The sequence below is a fragment of the Myotis davidii genome, unplaced genomic scaffold (assembly GCF_000327345.1).
Source record: "Myotis davidii unplaced genomic scaffold, ASM32734v1 scaffold1182, whole genome shotgun sequence".
Taxonomy (NCBI): Eukaryota; Metazoa; Chordata; class Mammalia; order Chiroptera; family Vespertilionidae; genus Myotis; species Myotis davidii.
In genome coordinates this window covers 46,963-58,844 of record NW_006293525.1, presented here as the reverse complement: position 1 = coordinate 58,844, position 11,882 = coordinate 46,963, and the positions used below count along the sequence as shown (strand labels likewise).

Sequence of the window (11,882 nt, the reverse complement as noted above, 5' to 3'; positions counted from 1 at the left end):
GCCTCAGCAGCCGCTCTTCGGACACGACCCAGCAGTGGAGAGTTAGTAATGTCGATGTGTTTGTTTCTTTCTCCTGAAAGTCTTGCACTTGCGTAAATGCTTGGAGAGTGCTGAGGGTGGGTGAGGGTTCACACCAAAACAATGCTTACAGAAGGGCTGTGCATCCGCCCTGACGAAAGATAGAGCTGGTGGTGGAGCAGGCACACTGTCTCTGTAGTCAGGACGTCAGACACGCACGTGAACTTTGGTGTCCTTAGAGCTCCAGGCTGCCAGGGTACCGCCTCAGAGCATTCAGTGCCCGGGTAAACCGTCCAGGTCATCGTGACGCACTTCATAATTTCAAGTGGAACCCAGCAAGACGGGCTTACGTTTCTGTGCACACGTATTCATGGGCTTTAATTGTGTTTTTCCCGTACGATTCTATTCTAGTTCCAGAAGAAGGCTTCTTGCTGGGGTGTGTGTTTGCCATTGCGGATTACCCAGAGCAGATGTCCGATAAACAGCTGCTGGCCACCTGGAAAAGGGTGAGGCTGTGCCTGGGAGAAGCGAGCTTTGCACCGGACGGTGCTCCCTCCCCAGCGGCCTTCCTCTGGCCGCCCTGAGCGCCTGCTGTGCTCCGAGTGTGTCTTTGGCTTTGGCGTTCGCATTCTCGGCCTGGGCAGGTCACTTTCCTGGGCTGCAGGTGGCTTAGCTGTTGGGGGTTGCTGCTTTCCATTCCAGGGTGCTCTCCACTTTGGGCTCCTGAGGGGCATGGCTTGTCCCTGTAACCGGGGGTGTGGGACGAGGATCGGTGGTGGTGACATGGGATCCGGGCTGTCAGCCTCTCCGCCTCGACCACTCCCATCTGCAGAGGCTCTAGAGCAGCTGTTCTCAACCTTGGCTGCACATCAGAGTCACCTGGGAATCTTTTTTAAATCCTGATTTCTGGCCTCATCCTCCGGAAATTCTGTTTCTTTGTTACTAATGTTGTGGCCCCACCCCATAACAAAGAAACAGAATGTCTGGAGGATGAGGCCAGAAATCAGGATTTTAAAAAGATTCCCAGGTGATTCTCATGTGCAGCCAAGGCTGAGAACCACTGCTCTAGAGAAGCGCGGCTCTGGACGAGGCGAGTGCTGCGCTGTGGGCTGCAGCCCGTTTATCGTGTTGCAGGTGTTAGAGCTCATTGGTCATTGTCAGTGTGACGTGGGTGCTGTGCGTGGGAAACTGTTCTCTGTCATGTGCCTTACTCAGCTGTGGGCTGCAGCCCATCTATTGTGTTGCACTGTGGCCTTTGAAGGGGAGAAAGAGACTGTGTTTTGCAATGCCACAAACCAGAACTGAGCTGGAAACTTTGCAAGATGAGTTGAAGTGGCTCCAGAAATATGTTGCATTTGCTCCCCATGAGCAATGGTGGTGTTTAGGCCCTGAGTGTCCCAGGCATGTGGCAGGACCTAGGGGGGACTGATGAACAGCCAGACCGAGGAAACTAAAGCAGTTGGAGAGATGGCCACATTGACAGACCGCAAGGAGGTGCAGGGAGAGCCATGGGGCGGGGGTGGGGGGGGGCGCTGCAGCACAGGCAGGCATACAGCTGCAGAACGGGAGGGACGGGCCGTAGGAAAGTGCGCAGTCCTCAGGGTGGGGTGGGGCGTCCAAGAGGAAAGGTGGGGGGTTAGCAGGGAGGTGGCTGCAAAGGCCAGGGCACATCTTCCTTATCCACGTGCCATGACACAAGTTTTAAGGTTCTAAGATCGTCCCAAGAGGCCCACTGTTTAATAAGAGCAGTTTGGGAAAAGGAAGTGAGGGCAAGAACATTGTTAACAAATACAGCTCCCAGCTGGAGAGCGTGTCCAGACGAAGGGGAGGAGAATGCTGTGGAGCAGTTGGGAGGTGAGACGCAGAGAGCGCTTTGGACAGACGGAGTCGGGGGAGTCGGAGGGCGCTGCCAGGAGACGGGGCGATTTCCAGCCGGAGCAGTGCAGAGCCAGCCGGTCGAAGGCGACAGTGGGATAAGGTGTTCTCAGACTTCACAGTCAAGCAGCATACCTCCCACGTGCTTGTTTTGGGAAGACGGGCAGCCGGGAATGGGGCCTGACCAGGCGGGAAGGGGATCCCAAGTAGATTAGACGGACGAGGACGCGGGACAGGACGGCGATCCAGGAACACAGCACAAATGAGAACGGTGCCAGGAGATGACGTGGCCTCAGGTCGCCTTGCTGCTCCCGGCTGTCACCTGGGGCGGCAGATGGAGCCCAGTGTCCTAGCTTCATCATGAGTCCCACGGGTTAGTTCCACGCTGACTGCGGGAACCAGGTCCAGGTGGGAAAGAGCGTGTGGGGACACATTTAAAACCATCCCTCACCTTTGTTTGAGGAGTTGGGCATGAACGAGGAAACAGATAGGCAAGTGGGTGAGCAGGGAGGTGGCAGCTGCTGCACCACAGAGGGCTCTAGGTTCTGGACTCGGAGGCTGTGGGGAGGGGGTGGTGGGGGAGGAGATGGGGGCAGGAGGCAGCCTCCATGGTCGGTAGGGGGGTGACATCTTCTGACACGAAGACAGCACAAACCCTATTAGAGCACATTGGTCATTCATTATCAGTGTGATGTGGGTGCTGTGCATGTGCCTTATTAAACTGCGTGAATTAATATAGTAAAATAACTAAATTTCAGAAATAGGAAGTGAAGCAGTGTGTTCTGTGGGGCAGCCCTCTTAGCTGCAGCAGCTCATTGAGTGTTGACAAAAGCTGAGGGCCTTGTAACCACCACAGCCAGGGTACAGAGCAGTTCCCTCGTTCCAAAAGCTGAATCTGTTTTTAAAAATAAATTTTGGTGCCCGGCTGGTGTGGCTCAGTGATTGAGCTTCGTCCCTTGGACCAAGAGGTCCTGGGTTTGATTCCCGGTCAGGGCACATGCCCGGGTTGCAAGCTTGATCCCCAGGAGGGGGCGTGCAGCAGGCAGCTGACTGATGTGCTTCTCTCAGCAATGTTTTTATCCCTCCCTCTCCCTTTCTATCAAAAAATCAATCTAAAAAATATTAAATAAAGAAATAGATTTGGTATTTGCTAACTTCTTTCTGAGTCCGTCCCTACTCCCCCTTTAGAATAATGGTTCTTACTGGTGACTTGGCGCCCCAGGGGACACTTGGCATTGTCTACAAACATTTTTTGTTTTGTTAATCCTCACTTGAAGATTTTTTTAAATTGATTTTAGAGAAAGTGGGGGGGGAGAAACATCGATGTGAGACACGTCGATTGGTGACCTCCCACACATGCCCCAACCAGGAATCAAACTTGCAACCCAGCCAGGTACATGCCCTTGACCGGGAATTGAACCTGTGACCCTTTGGTCCGAGGGCCGGTGTTCTAACCATGGAGCGTGCTGACCAGGGCTCTGTAGACATTTTTAGCTGTCATACCTGGGGGAATACTGCTGGTACCCCATGGGTAGAGGTCGGGGTGCACCAACCCCTACCATGCACAGGGCAGCCCCACGACAGAATGAGCTTGTCCGAGTGTCTGTCAGGAGCATCAGATCAAGAGACATCCCCTCTTCTCCTTCCCTCAGGGAAGTCCGAGTGACTGAGTGTGGAGTCCGTTTTCCGTCATCGGGCTCAGTGGATAGGTCCATGAATATAACTGACACGGACCTCTATGCTTTGGGGCAATAAGCTGTAATATATGGTGGTTCTTTGAAGAGCTGTGTGGTTTCAGTTACAACAGCGGTTCTCAACCTGTGGCTCACAACCCCTTTGGCGGTCGAACGACCCTTTCACAGGGGTCGCCTAAGACCTTCCTGCATGTCAGATATTTACATGATGGTTCATAACAGTAGCAACATTACAGTTATGAAGTAGCAACGAAAGTAATGTTATGGTTGGGTCACAACATGAGGAGCTGTGTTTAAAGGGCCAGAAGGTTGAGAACCACTGAGGTACAACTCCCTGTTCTGCACGTAACGCTGACTGTGCCTGGTCTCGCAGATCATCCAGGCGCACGGCGGCGCAGTGGACCCCGCGCTCTCCGGCCGCTGCACACACCTGCTCTGCGAGAGCCAGGTCAGCGGGATGTTCGCACAGGTAAGCCCGCAGCCCCCGGCTGGCAACGACTGTGCTTGGGGAGGACTTACTACCTCTAAGGATGACTCTCATGCCCTTTGTGGGAGGTAACTTTCAGCCCTGGCACTAGGAGAGAGCAAGGAGGCTCAGGGTGGTAAGGGTGGGTGGGCCGCCTTCCACTCAAGCTCTGGTGCTGTGAGTACGTGGTGGGTAGCACCAGGATGCCCCCCTGAGGGACTGTCCCCAGGGCCTGGCTGTACATGCCTCCCAGAACTTCCCTCTCTTTCCTGAAAGAGGCCCTTGTTTGTACCAGACCCACATTACTGCGTCAGTGATAATGGCCTCCGGCTCGTAGAAATGCGTGGGCACTTTGCCTGGGGTTCTTGTTAGGCGCAGTCCCATTTTTCTTAAGTTGTATGTGGGGCCCTCTGTGTGCTTGTGGGGAATTTAATTTTCATGATCATAAATGTTCCTCATTCTATGAAGTTAGCCCCCAGGTGTGATAAGACTCGTAGCTTTCACCTCCATGGCAAGTGCTCACTCATGATTGTCATCCTTTCGAGTGGCATTAAAATTAGTTCTTTTCGTGAATTGAGAGTTAAACATCATGGAACTCTGATTTCCAGTGTGGGCGGTAGCTTTGCCACCTCAGTTAGTGTAGTCCTGCAGGGACAGCCCGCTGACCCCCTGTTGCCATCGCAGGCCCTCAGGGAGCGGAAGCGGTGCGTCACGGCGCACTGGCTCAACACCGTGCTCAAGAGGAAGAAGATGCTGCCCCCGCGCCGCGCCCTGCACTTCCCCGTGGCCTTCCCTCCCGGGGGCAGGCCCTGCTCCCAGCACGTAAGCCGCGTCTGTCTTTGGGCCTTGGGGTTGGGCTCGGGCCCAGTCAGTGTCTTCCACACATAGGGGATGTTTGCCTGATTCTGCACAATCTTTGACACTGATTACAATTCTGAAATAAACCCCGTGTCTTGCACAAGAAGTGACCGCTATCGGGCAGGACTTTATCAAAAGGTGTACGTTCTCCACCCAAATCATCAGAACGAGTCAGTAAGGGGTGGAAAGAACTGACTGATAGTCACATGCCCTGGTATCTCCCATAATTCCAAAGAAAGAGTGAAAACACATACGTCCACATAAAACAACTGAAACGTGGAAAAAGAGTTCTTGTGTTAAATCGTATTTTACCGTATTTGCTTCTTCCCTTAGATTATTTCTGTGACTGGATTTGTTGACGGTGACAGAGATGACCTGAAGTTAATGGCCTACCTGGCAGGGGCCAAATACACGGGCTACCTGTGCCGCAGCAACACGGTCCTCATCTGTAAAGAGTAAGCGCGCCTGGGAGCCCCCATGCACCTTGGACGCGCCGGGCGCGGGCTGTCTGCGCGGCTGTGTGCTCCTCAGTGATGCCAGTTTGGGGGAACATGAGTGTGGAGGAAGAGGACAGGGACACTCAGGGTCGCGTGTGCAGGCACAGCCAGAGCCCCTGAAGGAGGGTGGGCGGGCCAGTGAGCTGCGAGCTGCTTAGTTGGTCACAGGCACACGGAGACGTGGACAGTGAGGGACATGACACCTGTTGGCCAGCAGGGCTCCCTCAGCTTTGCTGAGATGTCCCTGTCCTTCCTGACAAACGAGGTGTTTTTACCGGCTTTCGTTGAAAATAGTCATTTGCACAGTAGACAACTTTAACATTTAATCAATGTGTTTTCTCCACCAAAAAAGGCCAACGGGTTTAAAGTACGAGAAAGCCAAAGAGTGGAGGATCCCCTGCGTGAACGCGCAGTGGCTCGGGGACATTCTGCTGGGGAACTTCGAGGCTCTGCGGCAGGTCCAGTGCAGCCGCTACACGGCGTTCAATCTGCCCGACCCCTTCGCCCCCAGCCCGCACCTCGTAGTCAACCTGCTGGGTGAGTGGCTCCCGCTGAGGGAGAGCGGCCTGTGTGCCGCCCGTCCTGGCCCCTCCTCCGCCGCCAGTCCTGCTCCCGTCTCCTCTGCACTTCCACCTTCTCCCTGGGGCCACTCGAGATGGGAGGACATGCGGGAGCCTGGCTGGTCTGTCGCAGGCGGGTAGCGTGGCCCTGAGAGGCTCCGGCCCTGGCCCGTGCCCTGTGTTGTGTAGAGCCCACGTCTGCTGTGTTGTCACCTGGGGTTGACTTGGTTGCATCAGGTCGGGATGCACGCTGGCTGCTCCTCAGCCCGTGGTGGGGACCCACTGCAGGAGTCCCGCCCCAGTGTTACTGCGTCACTGAACTGAATCCAGAAACGGGCACTCTGTCCCGGGCACTGGCTCGCGAAGAGGCGGTGGCGTGCCTTGTTCACACCTTCACGGCACAGTCCTCCAGCCTGCGTCCCCCTCCATGACTTCCTCTGTGAGGACTGCGGCCCTTCCTGCCGGTGCCCGAGCGCAGCACCATCCGGGAACCCCTGGTCACAGGCGGTCTAGTAGAGGCCAGCCTGGTCCCAGAGTGGGACTGGCGCCCGCTCTGACAGCTGTGCCGAGGCCTCATGGCCTCGTGCTGGACACGCACAGCGGGCTGGACGGCGAGTGCTATCCCAGAGCACCCGCCCCTCGTCCCCGCAGGAAAGCCTTTCTGACTCCCAGTCCTTCCACTCGTCCTCCGCGTCTGCCGTGTCCCTGGGGGTCTGGGATCGCCACCCCAGGAACCCTCTTCCAGAGGCTCTGCTGTTTGAACGGCATCTGGTGGTAAAAGAACCTGTTTCTTCTCTAGATGCGTGGAGAGTCCCGCTGAAGGTGTCGGCTGAGCTGTTGACGGTAGGTCACGTGGGGCCTCCCTGGCTGCCGCAGCGCCATAAGGTGCAGGAGGGTTTTGCCTTTGCAGATTGCACTCTCCGCAGCTTGTCTGACAACCAATGAAGGCTGTTGTCGCCTATCAGGAACGTGTAGTGTCCCTGGTTCTGCTTTCTCATTGATGGTGGCACCGTCAGTCACCCTGTGCTGCAGTGAGCGCCTCAGTGGCACCAGGGACAGGAGGAGACGGTGTGGGGGCAGGGTGGCAGCAAGAGCCTCCGGGCCCAGCCTCGTGGCCACAGCGCCGCGGGTCGGTGTTTTCGTGTCCAGGCAGGCCGTCCGGGGGTTGAGGTCACTATGCGCTGCTTCAGGCTGGGCAGCCCTGCCTGTGTGAGCCCTGTCCTCACTGGGAAGGCAGGGCCAGGGCGGGCATTGGCTTTCGCAGAGTTTCCCATGTGACCATTATAATCACTCCACGCCGCTTCTCTGGGGGGCAGTGGGAGTCACTTTTCATGCCTGAGGTGGGTGGCAGTCTTGCTGTTGTCGGTAGAAGTGTGATTGAAAGGTTGAGGCTTACAGACATGTTAGCATGTGCATTCCCTTATGTCATCCTCACGGATGTCGTGTCCTGTCTGATTCCTACAGTGACCCTGTCAGTGCAGAGGTGAGCGTTTGTGCCACGTCACCCACTAACTGAAGACAGTGCTCTTGCCAGGACTCGCGGTGCCACCCGGGCCTGTTTGCGGGTGTCGATGCTACAACGTGATCTGAGGGGGCCTGTGGGCTGCTGCCTGCTCCCTCCTGCTGTGATCACCTGCTAGTCATGTGACTTTCCTAACACTGACCAGCTCTGATGTGCAGCAAAAGCAGACATTCTCCGGGTTCTGGCGGTTGAAAGAAATGTTACAGAGGCTTTTACGATGAACACGGTCCCCACAGTTCCCACCCAAACCTCTCGGCATAGGCTCTGGGATGGCGTCGGGCCTGTGTTAGTGTTAGGGCTGAGCACCGTGAAGGCCGCTGTGCCGTGGTTGGTCCCTGTTCTGTTTCTGTCCTTGCCACCGGCAAGTGGAGTTTGGAGATTAAATTTGACCTTGAGGGTCGCTGTCTTCTAAGGAGTTGAGCCTTCCTGCAGGTTCCGCATCTGGAACAGCTGGGAGGTTCCAGGTCTTGCCAGAAGCTCTGCGTGTATTCGGTGGTTCAGATCCTTTAACTGGGAAGTGCAGCGTGCGGTTAGTGAGGGTGATCCTCAAGGTCGAGGGCAGAGGTCGGCACCCCATGTGGGAAGTGCAGCTGTGGTTAGTGAGGCGATGTTCAGAGTGTCTTTTTAAAAGAAGCCCTGCATTGAAGACATGCAGAAGGGGTGATGGGACAGTGGCTGCGTTAGAGGCCATGTACGGGACACGGCTGGGACCAAGGCCTCCTTCCCTTGTTGGCTCTGCTCCTGAGACTGTCCTGCAAGCTCTGTGAGCCCTCAGGGGCGTTTCTGGTTCTGGATACTGGGTTTTTAAAAGTGAGGTGTAATTGCATTGAGTGCTTTCCAATCCCCAGTGGGCTGCAAGATGAAATACTTACAATGAAAAGGGGAGCGATCTGAGATGGGATAGAAGGTGGCAGGGTTTAGGTTCTTGGAGTCTCCTGATGCTGCTGGCCCAGGGCAACGCATCTGTGCTGCCCTCCAGGCCTCCTGTGGGGAGGCGGGGCGTGCCCTGCAGAGACTGGGGGGTGGGGGTGGGGAGGGCTGCACCTGAAGGACCCAGAGCTCTTGGAAGCCACTTGGGAAGTTGATGGAAGTAAATCCTATTTTAATTCTAGGTTGTAAGACCACCCCCCAAACTGAAGCAGAACGAAGTACCGAACGTTCAGCCTTCTTCCAAGAGAGCCAGGTATGCTCACACTTCCCTCTGGGCCATGACAAGGAGGGCACACCGCGCCCTGGGGGCTTGACGGGCTGCTCCAACTGGTGGCAGGTGGGGATGTTCCTGACCTTTTCAGTGTGAATAGGTCATGATTCATGGCTTGATTGCGATGTTTCTCACTTTGTTGCTGGAGGAAAAGGTGAATAGGCTGTTGTTTTCTTTCTTAGGAAAAACACACACCAAAAAACCAGTTGTCGGCGGGGTGGGCGGCAGGGTGAGCACACACGGTGACTGAGCGGCCAGTGCCCGGCAGTGGTGCTGTCCGCTGGCCCATTGAGGCAGCGCGGTCATCCGTGACTCTAGAAAACTCTCCTCCCAGACTGCACCTGGGCATGGTTTACTGCCTGGAGGTCTGTTGCCGTCACCAGTTCCTTTTCTTTTCCCTGCTCCTCAGCGCTCCCTCCTTCCTGCAAATAAACTTAAGCTTTTTGTTACCTAGACTGCCTCTACTAAATATGAGCTAAACATAGGCCTTGGAAAATTTAAGGAAATTAAAAGGCTGCGGTTTAATTTAAAGGGGGTCCTCTGGTTGGGGCAGGCCGGAGCGGCAGGGACACCTCGCTGGCTCTGCGGGGAGGTGGGCGGGACCAGCGATGGGACCAGCTTGAATGCGCACCTGCTTTCTCAGGCCAATTTAAACCCATTTTCAGTTGGGAGGGAGAGCCGTGAGGCAGAGGGGCCTTGAGCCTGAGCCGTGGGGGCTTGCGTGCTGGGCGTCTGGGCAGGTGAGCCCGCGGCAGGAAAGGACCATCCCTCGTGTGTTTTCTTTGAGGAAAAGCACACTCACAGCTGGTCGTGTGCTTTTAAAGCCACGCAAGTCCCTTGTCTTCAAAGAACTTTTTAAAAGTAAACAATACACCCTTCGTTCTGCTTCTGTTTGTTTTGTAGGATTGAAGACATACCGCCTCCCACTAAAAAGTTAGCCCCTGAGCTGGCGCCTTCCGTGCTGTTCACGGGGTTTGAGCCCGTGCAGGTGCAGCAGTATGTCAAGGTGAGCCACCCGCTCGCGGGGCTGCACGGGGTCCTTCCTGTCCGCCGAGGACACTCGCCTCCTCTCTGCGGTGAGGCGGGTTCAGGTGACCGACCACAGCCACGCATACGGCGACGCTGCCGAGGGTCACCGGCCACAGGGCGAGGGACGTCCTCCCCTCCGGGCCTCTGCGTGGGACCTCCATCTGCTCACAGTAGTTCCTGGCTGGAGGCCATGCGGGGCTGAGTGTTTGTGTTTTCACAAAAATTTCAAATAAACTTCTTGAAATAGCCAAGGGCACTGGCTCTCCTGGTTTGTGGGGGGCTGGCTAGAGTCTAAGGGGGCCTGTGTCGTGATGTGTTCAGACATTTCACTTGTTATTTTTTTAAGGAAAAGAAGCAATTATAAATGCTACTGTTACAAACTTAGTATAATTTCATTTTTTTACCTTAGTCCAGTTATTGAGACCATTTTTTATGTTTGTGTCTTGTCAGTTTTCATGCTATCATTTTTAAAACAGAGATGGTAGCTTACCTGTGCCTCCTGGCCACGCAGTTCAGCGTAGGCAGTCTGGACGCTCGCTGTGAGGAGAGCCTCCTTGCCCACAGGGCCATGTGGTTGGGTCCTAGTGTGTGTGCAACCGACCAAAGAAATGCCCTGGGGCTCCACCTTTCACTCCCACAGGCTGGGGGGCTGTCCTCTCCCGCAGCCTGGGGGCTGTCGGCTGCTGTGTGTCTGCGGCTGAGAGCTGTACCCTACGTCTCACCCTGGACGTGTTGCTCTGGGCCACACGGCACACACGATGCAGCTCCTGCTCTCACTCCTGTCTCTGTCTCTGCCTTCAGAAGCTCTACATTCTCGGGGGCGACATTGCCGAGTCTGCGCACAAGTGCACGCACCTGATTGCCAGCAAGGTGACGCGCACGGTCAAGTTCCTGACGGCCGTGTCCGTGGTGAGGCACATTGTGACTCCCGAGTGGCTGGACGAGAGCCTGAAGTGCCAGAAGTTTATTGGTGAGCAGCGCCAGCACCTCAGCTTTAAAGTTTTTGTCCCCCAATGAAAGCAAACATCTCCCCTTTTTACTTCCAGTGTCAGTGTCTCCGTCTCACACACTAACTCCGTGGTGAGCGCTCTCCAGTCTCGGGGGCTCAGCTTCATCTGTGCCTGGAGATGGACGTTTTAGATGCTTCACTCAGTGTGCCTCCGTCACCTGGGCCTCCGACAGGCCACCGGCAGGCCTCTGTCCCTTTTCCTTCGTCGGAATTCATCTTTCTAATTCCTCCCCTGCTTGGACATTCTGTCTCCTTCCAGCTTGCCTATCTGTGATTCGCTGCTGGTTGATTCTGTGTTTCCAGCAGTCGATAAACTGCAGCCTTTCTTTGTGATTCAATGGCTCTTGCCACGGGCAAGCAAACTGGCCAAGAATGGTTGTCACATTTTTAAAGCACTGTTTTAAAATAGCGATATTTAACCGTGAGCAGCAAGAGTTTTTAAACATGCCATACCCGACTAGTCAGGGCCCTGTCCTCTTTTCCTTTAGATTGTCAAATAAAAATGACAATAGCCAACGCAACAATAGTGTCCGATGTAAATGCCCTGTCTTGCACCATAAAGATATAGATCATATAATAGAGACACATCTTATTGGTCACCTCACATAAGGCTGTGTGTGATTGGTTAATTCAGAAATTCTTATATACAAGTATAAGCACCTGATTTTGTAAACAGTCACTTTGGCCCTGGCTGGGTGGCTCAGTTGGTTGGAGCGTTGTCCTATCCACCACAAGGTTGTGGGTTGACTCCTGGTCAGGGCACATACCTAGGTTGCCGTCTGTATAGGAGACAGCCAGTCAATGTTTCTCTCACATCTATGTTTCTCTCTCTCTCCCTTTCCTCTCTCTCAAAAAAATAAAAACACTCTTAGGTGAGAACTAATAAAAAAACAAACTATTCCTTTATAAATTGCTGTGCACTTCCATGTACTTAAAGGAACTATGTTTTTGGTAAATCAGTACCATTTGACTACTTGAGTCTAGTGTCCTCAGGTCCCTGTGGCCACTGCACAGCAGGGACGGCTGCCCTTGCTGTCTGAAGGTGTGGAGGGCGGGGCCGAGGTGAGGGGCGTGGCTTTCCCACGTGTTTTAGGGGGCTAAATACGCTGTGGTCTGGGAGAGGGAGCCCGTCTGCCTGTGGGGCCTGCGGGTG

At 54.8% G+C, this 11,882-nt stretch overlaps 1 protein-coding gene across 1 annotated transcript in view; it reads left to right on the top strand.

The window, feature by feature from the left end:
- PAXIP1 (PAX interacting (with transcription-activation domain) protein 1) overlaps nucleotides 1-11,882 on the top strand; it is a 44,346-nt gene that overhangs the window by 28,774 nt on the left and 3,690 nt on the right. Inside the window, exons 8-17 of the mRNA XM_015566149.1 lie at nucleotides 2-41; nucleotides 430-524; nucleotides 3,961-4,056; nucleotides 4,738-4,875; nucleotides 5,245-5,366; nucleotides 5,761-5,945; nucleotides 6,768-6,811; nucleotides 8,603-8,673; nucleotides 9,595-9,697; nucleotides 10,522-10,690. Coding sequence (XP_015421635.1) covers nucleotides 2-41; nucleotides 430-524; nucleotides 3,961-4,056; nucleotides 4,738-4,875; nucleotides 5,245-5,366; nucleotides 5,761-5,945; nucleotides 6,768-6,811; nucleotides 8,603-8,673; nucleotides 9,595-9,697; nucleotides 10,522-10,690 — 1,063 coding nt within the window. The remainder of the gene's footprint in view (nucleotide 1; nucleotides 42-429; nucleotides 525-3,960; nucleotides 4,057-4,737; nucleotides 4,876-5,244; nucleotides 5,367-5,760; nucleotides 5,946-6,767; nucleotides 6,812-8,602; nucleotides 8,674-9,594; nucleotides 9,698-10,521; nucleotides 10,691-11,882) is intronic.